Source organism: Pteropus alecto, unplaced genomic scaffold (genome assembly GCF_000325575.1).
Source record: "Pteropus alecto unplaced genomic scaffold, ASM32557v1 scaffold146, whole genome shotgun sequence".
Classification (NCBI taxonomy): Eukaryota; Metazoa; Chordata; class Mammalia; order Chiroptera; family Pteropodidae; genus Pteropus; species Pteropus alecto.
In genome coordinates this window covers 25,381,361-25,399,110 of record NW_006442107.1, presented here as the reverse complement: position 1 = coordinate 25,399,110, position 17,750 = coordinate 25,381,361, and the positions used below count along the sequence as shown (strand labels likewise).

The 17,750-nt window shown below is 31.3% G+C and overlaps 1 protein-coding gene across 2 annotated transcripts in view; it reads right to left on the bottom strand.

Moving 5' to 3' along the window:
- Nucleotides 1–17,750, bottom strand: part of ROCK1 (Rho associated coiled-coil containing protein kinase 1) — a 128,354-nt gene that overhangs the window by 4,391 nt on the left and 106,213 nt on the right. For both annotated transcript variants that reach the window (XM_006920039.3, XM_015595720.2), the window contains exons 23-30: nt 14,599–14,764; nt 13,596–13,689; nt 13,075–13,163; nt 10,418–10,606; nt 9,403–9,562; nt 3,395–3,465; nt 3,108–3,196; nt 93–171 (exon numbers count right to left, since the gene is read on the bottom strand). In XM_006920039.3, the coding sequence (XP_006920101.1) occupies nt 93–171; nt 3,108–3,196; nt 3,395–3,465; nt 9,403–9,562; nt 10,418–10,606; nt 13,075–13,163; nt 13,596–13,689; nt 14,599–14,764 (937 nt within the window). The remainder of the gene's footprint in view (nt 1–92; nt 172–3,107; nt 3,197–3,394; nt 3,466–9,402; nt 9,563–10,417; nt 10,607–13,074; nt 13,164–13,595; nt 13,690–14,598; nt 14,765–17,750) is intronic.

Sequence of the window (17,750 nt, the reverse complement as noted above, 5' to 3'; positions counted from 1 at the left end):
TATAAAAGCATTGGTGTATATATATTTATTTCACAAAATATACTTAGTACTTTGGTAAAAGAGCTTCTGAAATTATAATTTTAGATTTTTACCTGGAATATTTTAGGAATTTCTTCAGTTTCAGCTCTGTATACATCTCCTTGGGTTACAGGTCGAACATGAAACAATTTACTAAAATGAAAATATGATATAGGCTATCATAAAAACTCATTTACAGTAAAAGACAAACAGACATTTCTTTGAAGATAAATTGGTCATTAGAGAAATGTAAATTAAAATCATAGTAAGTATCACTATACACCCATTAGAAAATAAAAAATAAAAATACTAATAAATCAAATGCAGGTGAGGATGAAGAGAAACTAGATCACCTATACAACTGTAGTAAAAATGTAAAATTGCAGAGCCACTCTGGAAAACTAAACATACACTTACCAAATAACCCAGCAATTATATTCCTAGGTCTTTACTTCAGAGAAATAAAAATTTATATCTATGTGAAAACCTGTACATGAATATTCACAGAAGCTTCATTTATAATAGCCCCAAACTGGAAACAACTCAAAGGAATGGTTAAACAAACTGTGATACATCCACACCATGGAATACTACTCAACAATGAAAAGAAACAAACTACATCTTGGATGGATCTCAGAGAAATTACACTGAGTGAAAAAAGTCAATCCCAAAGTTTACACAGTATTTGATTCTATTTATATAATATCCTTGCAAAGAAAAAATTATAGAGATGGAGAACAGATTAGTGGTTGACAAGAATTAGGGAGAGGTAGAGAAAAGGTGCTTCCTGCAGTTATAAAAAAGAGAGCCCTGTGATGGGACTGTTCTATATTCTGACTTTAGTGACAATCATATGAATCTATTAATGTGATAAGGGCATACAGCTTGAAAAGAAAGAATAAAGCTATTATTATTTAGAGATTACATGATTGTATACCTAGAAAATCCCTGTGTAATCCACACACACAAAAAAACCTATAAAACTGGTAAGTGAAGAAACAAGATTACAGGATTAAAGGTCAATATATAAAAACGGATATAGCCTTGGAACAACCAGATATTCACATGGAAAGAAAAAACTAATTTCTGAAGCTACCTTTTACCAAACACGAAAGTAAATTTGAGATCAATCATAATTTAATTATAAAACCTAAAATAAAAAGGTTCCTAAAAGAAGAGAACACTTTTAACAATATTTGGGTAGGCAAAAGTTTCTTAGACAGACTACAAAAGGCAGCAGTTCTTTTTAAAAAATTGATAAACCAGTCTCTGTTAAAAGATCTCATAAAGAAAATGAATAGGCAAGCCACAGATTGGGAAATATTTGGACTACATATTTCTGACATCAGATTTGTATCCAGAATATATACAAAACTTTTACAAATCAGTCTTAAAAAGGTAAGCAATCCAACTAAAAAATGGGCGAGACTTGGAGACACTTAAGAGAAGATATACAAGTGGCCAATAAACACATGAAAAGATTCTTGGCATCATTAGTCCTGAGGAAAATACAAACTAAAACAATGAGATAGCAAGCATTTCATATCCAGTAGAAAAGCAAAAATCAGAAACTCATAACACCAAATGTTGGTGAGGATGTGGAACAACTGAAACTCATATTACTGGTGAGTATAATATAGTATAACCATTTTGAAAACTATTTAGTAGATTTTTTAAAGATTAAACACAGATTTACTCTATGACCCAGGATTCCACTCCTAGATATTTAGCTATGAGAAATAAAAACTTAAGTCAACAAAAGGAATGTTCGTAGTGTTATTTTTAATAGCCCCAAACTGAAAACAGCTTAAATGTTTAACAGAAGTATAGAGGAACAAACTGAAATATATTTATTCAATGGAATATTACTCAGCAAAAAAACAAAACAACAAAAACAAAAAACACGGACAACTGATACACATAGCAAAACACGATGTTAAGTCAAAGCAGCCAGGCACACTGTGTAATTCCTTTACATAAAGTTCTACATTAGGCAAAACTAATCTCAGTGACAGAAATCAGATTTTCTTTTTATGAGAAAGGGCAAAAGTGAGCTTTCTAGGGTGATGGGAAAAATTCTGTTTTATCTTGTCTTGGGTAGTGATTACATGGGTGTTTAGAATTGTCAAAAGTCACTGAACAGAACACTTAAGATGTATTCATTTTATTGTATGAAAATTGTAATACCTCGATAAAAAGGTAAAATAACAACAATCTAGCAATCTAAGTATTTAACTTAGTTGAAAGATGATGTCTCTCATATTAGTGTTTATGTATTATTATACTTAAGTGATCACTTAAATTTTCACAAATGCTTTTTAAAAATTTAAAAAAATATATCAGAACTCTCTGGCACTTGCTCAATTCTTTTTACATTCTAACCATAACTGGCTCTACAATTAATTCTGAAGCAATGGCAATACTTCATTTTAAGTTTGTATTTCTCTTGAATAGCATCCACTACACTTAACTTTGAATTTATATTTTGTTACATACGTTTTATCTTTTCTACTACTAGTCAGTAAGCTCCTTAAATACGAAACTGTCTTAATTATCTTTATACAATCTACAGCACCTATGATCATACAGGCAGCAGTGCTTCGGAAATGGTATTTATCAGGGTGATCACTTCGTAAGTTATATAAATGTCTAAACACTATGTTGTATACCTGAAACTAATATAATATTGTATGCGAACTATAATTGAAAAATAAAAAATATTAATATAATAAAGAAATGGTTTTAGAATGACTACAAAGGAAAAAAACCTGACCTATTAAAAAAAAGAGACATTTATATTTCTTTTTTTAAAATGACCACATAATCAAATACATATGAGATGATCTCTGAACTTAAAACCAATAAATACTTGTAATAAAAAATTTGTCTTTAGAATTCATGAATCGAGTATGGAAAAATTTTCCTCTCACACTTTGCTAAAGTAAGATTTAATATAAAGTTATTTAAATTTAAGAGAAAGAGAAAAGTAGATAACATTGTTTAAATAAAATATAAACTGAATTGAGTCTAAAAATAATTATTATAAGTTAACACTCAACTGACTTAAAATTCAATCAAAGGCAACTTACTCTATGTCCAATACCATAGATGGATTGGATTGCTCCTTATCTTGTTCATCATTATAAAATAAAATTTTTTTGCTGCTTACCACAACATACTGAAATGAGAAAAAAAGGGGGAAGAGGTGTAAGAGCAATAGTAACTTGATTTAAAGTATAAGCATATTTGCCATTTATATCTAGATTATACTGCTTTAATCTAAAATTGATACTAATAGAACAGTTAATACAAGTTCTAAGCTTTAAAAGTAAATATATAACAAAATATCAACTAAAAAAAGAGAGACATAGGGTACCTGTTTCTTCCAGCCATATCGTTTGATATTTCCTCTATTTGGTATTGAAAGCCAACCTTCAATTCTTGACTCTAGGAGAAAAATAACATATAGTATTCAGTCTTAAATTGCAACAAAAGAAAAAGCTATTACAAGTTGTCTGAAGCATGCAGCCAGTGACAGGCATTTGGAACACAGCTAAATGAATAAGTGCCATAATTTGTTCTTCCATGCTTTGAATCACACAAATCAACTTTAATGGCCATACAAATTTTGCAGAAAAAAAAAAAATCCAAGCCACTTTCCCATAAAATTAACATTTAGTATTCAATTATAAAAGTATGAAGTAACAATAATATCCTTAAGAGTCAGGCAAGACTGGAATGGACTGCAGCTAAAATGGAATATGGTACAGAAGACTTTAAATATCATTTAACATTCATATAAAAAATACTTAGCAAAAAAAAAATTATGCAGCAAGTGGAACAAATCAGAGCCATGATTTACACAAGAGCAAGCAGAAGAACAGAAGTGTCCTATTACTCACAGAAGAGTAGAAGATAAATAAATAAGGAATGCAGGCAGAATCAACTAGATATAAAGAATAAGAGACAAGCATTTTATTTGTTTTCTCAGTACAATATTCTGATAAACTTTTTGGTAAAACATCCATAACAATTTCAATAAAACTGTCCCCATTTACTTGGTGGGATACTTAATTCTAGCGTTAAGTCCAATTACAATTCTTATCAAACTAAAGAGGTATAAAGCTTTTTAACTTTGTGGTACCAGAATTTAATAAACAGTAAAAGAACACAGAATTCAGCTGGTCAGCTGTTAATATTTTAGCCAGTTTGTACATATCAGAAATTCCTTGATTAATTTGATAAAGGCATTTTATAGTAATTATTACTACTGTTTAATATAATTAATATTTATTGAAAATATTCAAGGGAAAAGATGATTCCATTAGAAATTGGTTATTTTATATCAGGTTAGAGAACATTTATATCTATTTTATATTTGAAACACAAAAGAATAGAAGAGTAACCAACTTTTCTATTGTACAATGCTATAACATGACAGATGATTAGAATATATATTGCCCTTCTCCACATAACTTAAAAGCTGTAAAGCAGCTCAGTCTTACAGTAAAAGTAACAACAATGGATAACATTTACTGAATATTTATTATCTGCTAAGTGCTTTACAAGTAATATCTCACATATAAACTATATATAATCCCATGAATATAGGACATTATATTCTTAAGAATATAAGGTAGGATAGGTTCTTCTATCATCCTCCATTCACAAATGAACAGACTGAGGCTTAGCAAGGGACCCTGATTTGCCTAAGGGTACTCTATCAGTAAGTGTCAAAGCCCAGGCAGTCTAATTTCTGAGTTCATGTTTCTAGAGCACAATGCTGTTCTGTCCTTTAACAAGCTTTGCAGTTAACTGAATCAGGAGTCATGTTCTTCTCGTTCCAACTTCTATGTACTTAATGTCCTTTACTTTTATTCTCTTTAATCTAAATTGCAGTTGTTAAAGTGAAAGAAATAATGAGAAACTTCAGCTCAAAATGATCACCCTTTTCTAGCTTTTTACTTAGTTGCTGTTATTTAGTTTATCAATAATTATTTTCTTTCCTTAGGTAGTTCCTTGGTAAGTTTTGAGAGTGTAGGGACCATATCCTAACATTTTTTGATACATACCACAGCATCTGACATGCAGAGAAGGTACCTGGATAAATATTTGTTGATTATTTTGCAATTTTGCTTTTTTTTGGAATCAGCCGATTAAAATCATCCTTTGTAAATAATGGTTATAATTTAAGAGCCAAAGGGCAATTTTATATTAAATTAAAATTCACAAATATTCGCTTACAAAAGCAAAGAAGTTATTGCCAGGAAAATCCCTGCAGCATGCCAAAAATTGCATCTCCTACTCCTAAGTCTTTTTAATACCAGTTTATTCCTCACTGAAAATAAAAGATGTGAAAGCCATTGAAATCTTGACATTTATACAAAATTGCATATGGCAAAATACCCCTTTCCTCTGTGTTATTTCTCTATGAGAATAAATGCCAAAAATATTTATGCTTTCTGGTTTTAAATTTGGATTCATCTGCCAGTGTTATCTTTAATATATTTTCAATGAATTCTTGTATGTTGTGACTTCATCTCTCATGTCAGTATTCCTGCGGAAATTTTATATATCGAAGGCATTTTATGAATCAAATAAGCCCAATTTTATATTTGCTATAATTTAAATTAAGAAATTTGCAACTCAAAAAAAGGTGTTGAGGAGGATATACGCTTTTTGCCAATTTAAAACAATGTTATAGGAGAGAACTTTCATTTTTCCTTCTTGGTAAATTCTCTTCAGAGAAACAGCTGAACTAAGCTCAGCTATAACAAATAAAAAATACATACTAGCTTCTCTGTTCGCTTCACCTTGTCTTAGATGTAAGTTAACTTACCAGTCACACACACACACACACACACACACACACACACTTCCTTTAAAATCATGACCACTTGGGACCTAAGTGGCAATCTAAAAGTAAAATGCAATAAATTCCACCTTTTACATCACAAACACAGAAATCAGTTTCCCCAGATAAGTATAAGAAAGGTTAAGGACTTCTAAGTTTAGATTATCATCAATAATATACTATAGAAGTACAAAAACAACTTGGCTCCATGCTTTATAAATTTGTGGAGCAATTTTAAATTACAAAAGAATTAGATGTGTATTACTGTAATATATAAGCACTTGACTCTTTTACCCAAATAAGAGACAAGCTATACATAAATCAATATTTGATACAGCTAATTTAAACAAAGCTAACCTTGGAAGTCTACCAAAGTATACCTGGATAAACTACATATTGCTTGAGAAACAGAGCTAGAGAACCCAGTCCAAAATATTTTAATTATATTCAGAAGTGATAGAAAAAAAGAAAATAAAATCAATCAATCCTTAAGAATTACTTCTAAATCACTGATTAGATTTGGGCAAAGTCAGAAACATTCACATACTCAAATACTTGGAAACACATCAAGAAATCTATTTAAAGGTTTAAATTGTAAACCCTGAGATCAGGCTGGATGGAAAGAGAATGATGTAGATAATCTATAAGAGATAATGAACATTAAAGAACTGATGATACCAAGTATTTTTCCTAATGCTTCATTTACTTTTACATTCTTAGGTCACTAGTTACAAAAGAAGGAAAGAGAGAGAACAAGGAAGGCGAAACAGTTACATTATACATTAATCTTTTTGTCTGTTAAGACAATAGGTAAACCTTAACCTTAAGGGTAATCTTTGTATTTACACAGTGTAATAGGCCATAATCTGCCACAAAATCAAAAGGAAAATTAAAGACACAAAAGAATTAAAAGAATGAAAGTGATTTTAAGAACTTCAAATAGTTTTAAGTCAGAGAAGGAGGTACATTTTTTCTAAGCTTTTCAGGGTGGGAAACTTAGAGATTTATCTAGTTAATGACAAGATACCCACTGAGCTCTAGATCTATAAGATAATTAAATGAGAATCGTTATATTAAATGACAAAATCTAAGAGAAATAATGAAAGTCATATTATCAGTTCATCTACCCAACCACTTAAAAAAGCCCACCTCACTGAACTAAAAATATGATCCAGATTTCAAAAGGCCTTTAACTGTTTAGTAAATACGTTCTATTTAAAGTCCTCCCCTTTTTAGTCTGTAGTTTAAATTCATTTACAAATTTTCTAAAATTAATTTTTTAAATTAACTCTAAAAGTAAAATTAATCATTAGTCATTACCTCTGAAAAATCTTTCAGACACCTGAATGGTATGTAATGCTCTCATATTAAGAATAAATTAAAAAAAAATAATTCTTTAATAATTCTTTCTAGATATGACTAAAAACTTTAAACTTTATTTTCAGGGGATCGTTTTTAAGCATCTAGTAAATGGTGGGTTTAATACAGATTTTCGATTTACTAGCAAAATATCTGACACACAGAGAAGTAAAGTAACATTGATAAAGTTATTTATTAATTTCTACCTCCAATATGAAAATCAATCTACAACACTGTAGAGATCTTCATAAGTTTTAAGACTGAGAACATAGTAATAGAGAGATACCTTAACTGGTTTCCTTTTATAGCAATGGAAAATGGCTACCAGTACTTTTTATTTTTTCCCTCACTTGGTTTGGACTTTGAAAACTTTAAAAACAAAATCTCTGAACATACACAGCTATTTTAAGTAACATACTCAGAATAGAGCCAGTAGAAACATTAAAAAATCTCTTTGCTGACTCAGAGCTGGATTTATTAGATCAGGATTCTGATATCTAAGTGGATTCCTAACCTAAGCCTGCTAATCAAACTATCTGAAGATCCTTTGAGTTTAGCCTTCTTAAATATGCCAGGATGGATGATAAAACTCATCACTTTCTTCCTTTTAGAAGTCCCCCAAATTAATCTTTTAATTCAAATCTTCTAAAGAGCATTCACCAAAAACAGATTAGTCTCTGAAATGTTTACCTAATATAAGGAAAACCAAGGCACACATAATAATACATGATAAGAATTCCTTTACTAAACAACTGTAGAAATACCTTAGGGTAAATGAGGAGGGAGTTTTAAACTATAATTTCAGTTCAACAATTGAAAAAAAGTAGCCAAACACCCCTAAAAGGCATACTCTTACTGATGAATAAGTCTAACTTTAGAAAGATGTTCAAACAACAGTTGAATCTAGAGATTCCTATTAAATCCAAAGTGATCCTCTGATAAGAATATACACCTATAAGTTTTTCAAGAGGCAGGAAGTTTTTAGGGAGCCAAAAATGAGAAAAGAAATTCCTTGACTACTGGAATAGAAATATTCATTCCCTGCTTTATCCTTCCCTGATGACTGTGAGCTTGCAAAGCCACAAAAGAATGAGGGCAGTGGTTATATGGTATACAAATTAGGGTTGAATTCACTTCCCACTTTGAGTCCCACTTTCTTGGCTGAGAACAATTACATAAAATTTTTCTAAGTAGTCTATCAAATTTCTTATGTCAAGTAATATCTGTTAAAATAAAATCCTTATAATATCAAACACATTGATTCATAAATATTTTTATTCATGCATTATTCAGGAAATATAATTAAAATATATTTTCAAGTTTATGACCATGTAAATAAAAAGCTTCTAAAACCTTGAACTAAGAATGTGCATTATGTCAAAGGTATATATACATATATATGTATACATATGCTTTTAAAATTTGTAATGCAGATTTTAATACATATATAACCTACTCGTTTGTAAAATTGAACCTGTGATATGTGTATTGCTCATCTCTATTAAAGACATAAATGTACTCTTTGTACTACAATTAACCCAAGAATGAAGCACTGTTTATTTTTTAACTGATTCTCCACCGGAGAAAAGAATATATAGAAAAGAAGTCTGAAATTCTAGCTACTCATTTTTGTCTTTACTTGATTCTCCACCCCGTCTGCATCTCCCACCCTTTTAATCTATTTCTTCAAAGTTAAAACTTATAGCCTGATTAAAGTTTATGACTACTACCTTAGGTAGGTTTCTATGAAGAGCTGTTGTGGTTTTGATCACCAAGTCCAGTTTTTAGTTTTAGCACAAAAATATATAAAACACTGAAGAGCTGCTATTCATGAAACATGTAGAATTTCTTTTAAATAGTGAGAAGTGTTGCAGCAGCTTCAAATTTCATTATGGAATTAGGCTGCTCAAAACAAATTCAAAACCTTCTTCAGGTTTCTATTCAGGTAGAGCCTCTAAGATATGTTTTAATAGCCTAAGATTACTATGACTGCTTTTATTTTACAAAATGGACTAAGTATACAAACATCATAAGACTTTGGCTATCAGAAACATAAACAACTTCTTAAGAATCCATGGACAAAATGTTAAGAAGTAAAATACCAAAAGAAAGAAACATACATTAATTTCTATGATATTTAAGCAAACTTGAATGAAGAGAAATATTCCTACCTGGAAGGTTTCCATCAGTTTCATCAGCACTAGGAAAACTAGCTACACTTGTAGAATCCGAAAGGTCCAAAAGTTTAGCACGCAATTGCTCAATATCACTCTCTTTGCTAGCCAACTGCATCTGAAGCTCATTCCTATGTGTACATTCTTCTACCAATTGCTATTTTTGAAAAAAAAACATAATATAAGGAGTCAAGATCAAATTTCCAACATTAAGAAATTAAGAATTAGTGTTAACTGTAAATAAGTTATCTAAAATAGTGAAAACTAAAAATTTACTGAAAACTTCATGTATGTTTACTACCACAGAAATGCAAGTTCTCTTCCTCAGGAGTACACTGCTTGGATATGCTCCTTTTCTCCAAATTTAAATGTTTTTGTTTGTTTGTTTTAATTACAGGGCACCAAAAAACAAAAAAAATAAACACTTGTTAAAACGATAGAAAATGTGTTTTCTGGTTCCAAATGAAATAGTTTAAAAGGTATGGAAAGCTCAGTCTGGTAAAATCATACTTGGATCTAAGTCTGTCTAAGATTAGAGAACATGTTCTCAATTTTGTGCTATTAACAACCAAGAAGTATCAAAAAATTAAGTTTGACATTTTGATTTCAGAAAAGTGAGTCCCAATTAGAGAAAAAAAATAAGCTCCAATATACCAAAAGCTCTATCCCAACTATAGTCACTATAATACCAGCTATATTTCAATTTCAGTATGAAAACAAAGAGGCAAAAATCTCTTGGTTATTCTTCTCAAAATAGCATCTTTAATCAAGCAGATGCTAATGGGTAAAAATTACTCAAGTTATAATGGTTAATAGGCAACAAAGAATCTTTCTAGATTTTTAAGATCATGGTTCATATTGGAGTAATGATCAAATTATAGAGAGTATAAACCAAAATATGCACTTTTATATTTAAAAATCTAATCTAATCTAGATCAATACATAATAGGTACATATAGTATTAACAACTTAAGAAAATAACTCTACATGTGCATAAACACACAAACCTTACCGCTTGCATGTCATTCAGTTCCTTTTGATGTTTCACTACCATCTGGTTGAATTTCTCTCTTTCTTGGTTGAGTTCCAGTTGTAGCTTTCGATTTTCCTTTTCCTTCTTTCTCAAATCCTGTGTATTAGCTTTCTTTCTATCAATTTTAAAATCTTTTCGATTCATTATTTCTGCCAACTTGTTAACGGCCTATTCAAACATTAAATTATTGTTAATAAGACCTAGTGTAGCCATCCATTTTAAATCTCCATTAAAAATGTTTTTTCCCCCCCTTCAAAATCAGGAAGTAGGGCTTTTTTGTGTGTATAAAATTAAGAGACTCTAATGAAGGTTGGAACATAACTGGCAACACAAGTATTGACTTATCTCATTGTTCAAATGTAAAAACCAGACGAGCTTGCAAAAGCATTTATCATTCAAGAAGTATTCAGCATTTATTATATTACATGTAGGTACTCTGATAGGCACTAGATATAAAGACTGTAAATACAGATATACACCCAAAGGCATTCTAGTTTGGTGGAGGAGCCAAACAAGGAAGCATTAAGGTACTGAGTGCTAAGTAAGAAAAAAAGGCATACAAGGGTGTGATAGGAGCAGGACCTGAGACCTGGAGAAGTAAAGGCTTCCTGAATATGTGTCCACACATGTTTCTTAAAAGACAAATAGGAGCTGCATAAGCAAAAAAATGATGTGAAGGAGGGGAGACATTACAATCAGAGGAAACAGTATATAAGCAAAAAGTCCCAAGATAATTTTTCACCTTTAGACAAGTGGGAAAGTAAGGGAACAGGAAATCTGACTAGGCCACACTGAGGTCCTTTTGAAAGTGAAAGGAAATGTAAATGTAGTTGAGGCTAACACCTTTTGCCAGAAGGAAAAAATATATTCAAAATGAGATAGCACTGCTAAAAGCATGTAAAATTAGCTACAGAAACTGTAAAACATGAGTCATGGTATATTTGTTCCATAGTGATGTTTAAAAATCAATTGTCCATTAAGACAGAAAAAAAGCCCTAACCACTATCATTTCCATGTAGATTAGTTCCCATCTAGGATGAAGTGCCCTTAAATAATTTTTTTCAATGCAATAAAAGCATAGTTTCATTGAAGTCATAAATGCATATTTGTTTTTTTCTAATTGTAAATCTAACATACTTATTACAAGAAAAATCAAATACAGAGATATAAAAAAAGTGGAAAACCCTTATAATATCACCCCTTGAAGACTACTTCTGCTAAAGCCTTCACTTTTCTTTCAATTTGCTGGGTGCATATAATAAGCAGATTACATATATATTTAAATTTAAAAATGGAATCATGCTGTACATTATGCTGCAACATACTTTTTTTGTTTAATACTATTTCATGTATCATGGAAATACTATTTTCCCATGTCATTACATGTTAATCTACTTCATTTATTTTTAATGGCTCCTTTGTATTCTACTGTATGGATGTATCATGATTCATAAATAATACATTAATGAGTGGTTGGGTTATTTTTATTTTTTCACTGTTAAAAAATAAGGTTATAGTAATTATATATATTTGTATATATTTCTTTTGAGTAGTTAGGATAAATTCCTAAATGTGCAGTTACAGGGTCAAAGAATATGCATATTAAAATGCTTTATTTGGTTAAATTGTTCTTATAGTTTACTCACTCAAAAAGCATGACTAAACTTTCCTCATGTTCTTGCCAAAGCTGAGTATTATACCTCATTTAAATCTGCCCATTTAGCTGTGAAAAGATACCTCATTATTGTTTTAATTTCTATTTCTTTATTATTGTAGTTGAGCTTTTTAAAAATCTTTACTATTTTTTTCCTTGAATGTCCCTTTTTTCTATTGAACTTCTTCTGATTTGCAGATGTTCTTTATATTTATCCACATTTGCTGTAAATACTTCCTAATTTGTTTTCTTTCAACTTACGTTGCTTTGAGCTCCACAGACCTAAATTTTTATGTAATAAATGTCAATTTTTTTCTTCATGGTCTGTTTTGGTATAAAGGTAAGTAAAACCTTCTCTGAAAGATTTTCAACAGGTATTAAATGCATTTTGAAAAGGTTACTCTAGTTGCAACATGAAGGATTACTGGCAGGGAGAGTGGATTAATGTTAAGGAATCTAGTATAATCATCTAATAAAAAGTAGAAGATATTTATTTTACCATAAAACTCAACTGAGGTAAACAATAGTTTATGAAGAATTTAAACTACTGGATAACTTAGTAAAATGACAAGATATCAAGTTTTAGGGTAAAAATATTTGATCTAGTTGCATCATTAAATACAAAGCAAAATGATACATCCACTCCTATAGTTTCTTTCTTATTCTCGATTTATCTTTCTTGGCTTCAGTCAAGTGTTTTCTCTTCATTAAGTTTTCCTACTGTCAATTATAGGTTTTTTATATAATCTAAAACACATTCTAATCAGTCAAGTAACTAGACAAGCTAGTTTTCTTGACTCAATTGAAATCCTATTTCTTGAATGTCTTCTATATTTAATGAAGACTACTACATTATTCGTTTCAATGAAAAGCTTGAATCTTCTAACTTCCGTTTTAAGAAAAAGTACATGAAGAGCAAATATTAATCTGACTATACGATATTCAAATATAAATATATGGAAAAGGCTGAGCACATGTATACCTGTATTTTAAGAGTTCGTTCTGTATTGATATTCTTTTCAAAGGCAGCCTTAAGATTATTGATCTCCTCCTCCTTCTTCAATTTATATTCTGTCAACAAATCACATAAAATATTATTGTATGACATTTCTGCATTCTAATGAGCAATGTCCTAATTCAAATTAGTTTACACTACAAAGTAACTTTCAGTAACTTTATCAAGATGATTTTTTCAGCTTTACTGAGGTATATTTAATAAGATTGTAAGATATTTAAAGCATTAACATAATGATTTGATATCTATACATTATGTAAGGATTCTCTTCTCGCCCATCGAGTTAATGCACCCATCACCTCACATATTCACCTTACTTATTTAGTTTTGGGGAGGTGAGAATATTTAAGTTATACAAAGACAATTCTTAAGGCTGCAAAAGTTATTTAACATATGAAAACAAATATTTACAAAACCTAATGCACAACATAAATAGCTAATGATTTACTTTGAACTGTTTAACATTATGATAAAAAAAACCTACATACCTTCCTCTGCCTTCCTCATTTTATCAGTTAGTTCTTCATTTTCTTTTCTTAATAATTCAATATCTTTGGTTAGCATGCTGTTTGTTTCTTCGAGCTAAACAAAGCACAAAAAAGTTTAAGCTATAGTCTCTTTGCTAGTTTCACATTTAAAGCAACAACCTTTAAAAAAAATGCTCTGCTTCTTCCATAGATGAGGACAGGTCTGACACTGCCTAACTGTAAAAATGCCTGGTTTCTGATTTAAAATATGTGGCTATAATTAAATTAAAATATTTAAAAAACAATTGTTAGCTTCCAGAAATTATATCAGTGTGTATGTGCGTGCATGTGCACACATACACACATATACATACATATATGTATACATATATATATGGAAGAAAAATGTAGAGAAGTAGACTAGAGACTATAAATGAAGAATCTGAGGCTTGCAGAGTTAAAGCAAACTGCCAAGACTGTGTAACTTCTTTAGGGACAAAGTTGGTTATTTGAACTAAGGCCTCCTTACACCAGAGCACTTGATGGTGGCTTCAAAAGAAAAGAAATCTAACTCCCTTTTCTAGCCCCATAATCTATTCAGATTATAGTACAAATTTCAGGAATAGGTAATTGTTTGTAGTACTGGCTTTTATATAATGGATTTGTAGATATCCACAAAGACTTTCTTATCCCAAAATAGTTTCTCTGAAGCTTACAGAATTCTGGCCATAAAATCAGTTGCAATGTATTAAGATAAAACAACAAATAAATTTAAACTAAACATTTCTTCTTATAAACTATATTAAGATCTACAGTCAGAAGGAGAAAAAAACCCAATATACTGACTAAAACTTCAATACTTAATAATTGTTAGATTATATAAACTATTTTATACATGAGTACAGATTAACCACTGCATATCAGTAAATATGCATGTATATGCACTGATCCTAAACTTTAAGATGTAACCTATTCTGATTTAAATTAATTTTAGCCACATAACTTACCTGACTATCACACTTACCCGACTAACAGTGTGATCTTTATCTGTAATCTCTTGTCTATTTCTGGAAGCAGCTTTCTTGCTTTCTTGGGTCAATTCGAAGTACTGTTCTTCCAGAAGCCCTCGAGCCAACTGCTCAGACTCAGCTTTTGTTTCTGCTAGATCCAACTGAGTAGCAAGAGTTTCTCTGCAATGAGTTTATTACAGAAATGGATATAAATAAATTCAGTTAATTTTTCCAACTTAATCACATGCTTTAAAACACAATTATATTTAAATGATAAAAATAATTTTTTCTACTGCTTAACATAAAATTTGAATCCATTACCAACTTTCTATAAATATAAGCTCTCACTCTGAAAAACTATAAAAGAACTCTTTAATCTTTGTTCTGCTGTTGTGTTTAAGAAAGGTAATAAAGTAATGACAAGCAGTCTATTTTTGAAAAAGAATTTGTTACGGATTTGGAATGGAAAGTAGCAGGGCACAGGGGAAAAGTCATTGACTTGTAAATCAGGAGGCCAGACCTGAACCCTTATCCCTGTTCTATCACTAACTAATTGGGTAGGTACACTGGGCAAGTTCCTTATACTTTCTGGAGCTCAGTTTAATCAAATCTATAAAATGAGAGGTTTAAACTAAATTATTTTTGAGGTCCCTTCCAATTCTGAAATTCAATGAGGTTACAAAGACTTATAAATAGATTTGCAAACCACTATAAACTATTCTAGGAATGCTCCTTGGGAATTTGCACTTTAAGGCTTTTCAGAATTGACATTCAGACCATGACCAGGTCACTCCAGTTTGCCTGCTTTTCTCCTCTCTTCGAGCTATCCTGGTCATGATTGTACCCCCTGTATATATTATATTAGGCTCAGTTAATGTCTGCCAAATGAATATCTTCCACCTATTTTCTACTACAGGAGTGATACAAATAGAATTTTCTGTCTTGGGCCTAAAAAGAGAGACATATAATAACTACCAAAAAAAATATATTCATTCATTTGTCCAATAAATATTTATTTGAATGCTATCATGTGCCAAACACTGTTCTAGGAATTAAGGCATGCAGCAGTAACAAAGTACCTGACCTCAGGAGGCATACATTAGTGGGGTGACACAGACAGTTTTAAAATAATGAAGTAATATGCAGTATGCCACAGAGAATAATAGAAGAAACTTATTAGCATGAACAATATACAGTATGCCATACAGAACAATAAGAAAAGAAAGAAGGAAGAATGTGGTCACTATACAGAATGTGGTCACTATTTTATATATGGTGAATCAAGGAGGCCTCTCTGCTAAGATGATATTTGAGAAGACATACGAAGGAAGTAAGGGAGTGATCATGTAGGTATCTGGGAATACATTGTTTAGGCAGAGGCATATCTAATAACAAATGCCCTAATGCTGATCTAAAGGAAGCTAATGTGAGCAGAGTGAGAGATAGGGAAAAGGTGTGAGAGACATAGTAAGATTGGGGGGAGGGCACAGAAGAAGAGACACTGCAACACTTTCTAAAACAATATGGGGACTTCGGCTTTTACTCTTTTGTATTCTGTTTTGAAAATTCTGGCTACTGTATTAAGATCAGACAGTAGGGGGACAATGGAAGAAGCAGGGATACTGGATAGGAAAGTACTGAAATAATCAAGTTTGGAAATGATGACAGTTTCAGTCAGACTGGTAAATGGTAGAATTGGTGAGAACTAATCAGAGTTTGGATATATTTTTTAGTTATAGTTAGGATTGATGGATTGCATGCAGAATATACATATAAAAAAAAGAGTCTAGGATGACTCCAAGTTTTTGACTTAAATAACTGGGAAAAAGAGAATTGCTAATACTAAAATGGGAAAGACAGGGTGAGAAAATTACAATTTTTTTCTGGACACATTACATATGAGATGCTTTTTTAAACATTCAAGTGGAGATGTCAAATAGTTAGCTGGATATACAAGTCTGAAATTCAGGGGAGAATATACTTGTACACTGATGCTATTTAAAGCTGTGAGGCTGAATGAGAACAAGTAGGAAGTGATCCCTTGGGCCCTCCAAACTTTAAAGGTCTCAGAGATGGGAAGGGACAAAGGAGCAAAGGAGGCTGAGAAAGAGTAGCCAGTTCAATAAGAGGAAAATATTGTGTGATGTCACAAAAGCCAAGAGAAGAAATTTTGTCAAGAGAGTAATCAACTACATCAACTGCTGTTGTGAACTAAGATAAGGACAGAAAACTGACTATTGTCTTTAACTTTAGGAAATCACCAGTGACTTTGAGAAGGCTTATTTTAGCAGAGGATGAGTACAAATGTCTGAATGGAGTGAGCTCAAGAGAAAATGGGAGAAGGGAAATGGTATCTCACTTTTTAGGAAGTTTGCTACAAAAGGAAACAGAAAAATGGGACAGTACTGGAAGTGGATAGATATGTAGTTAAAAGAGGGTTATTTTTTAAGGAGATATTTACCTGTATGTTTATATAACAATAGGAATGACTATAGAAAAAAATTGATGTAGGAGAGATGAAAGAACTACTGGCATCATAGCCTTAAGTAGGCAACAAGGGATCAAAGGGCTGCCTTTAGATAAAGGCAGGAGTTACAGGTACAGATACAGACAAATTAGTAGCTATGGTGGTGGGAGAGAGTATATATTCTCTGATATCCAGGAAGCAAGGCCAGTTGCTGAGTGTGAGGATGGGGAGAGGCTGCTGGAGATTTGAGGAAGAGAGGAGAAAATATGAAATCGTTGTCTTAGAAGACCATAGGAGTTAGTGCATTAGGTAAAGATAGGAAATACTGCCAGTGATAAGTCAATGAATACTAGGGGTAGTTCTCTGCTATCATACAGGCTTCAGATGGATAACATGTTCTCATCTGGGGTTACTGCTTTCCATTAGATTCAGAATAAAATATTTGGGTCGTATTTTAAAATGCCAGAAAACCTACTTATCCCAAATTACATTTCTATCCCTGGCTATACAATTGTGCAAGACAAAGCAAAGAATGAGATGGTTCAGGATAAAATTATCTGTAACTATTTTCATCCAGATTTCCCTAACTCTACACTGTAAAAGACCTATCTTCAGTGATGTTTAAGGCCAATCTCGCACCTTTCCCACTCCTCCATCTCCTTAAAGAAATCAATTTTTCAATAATTACAGATTCTTCTA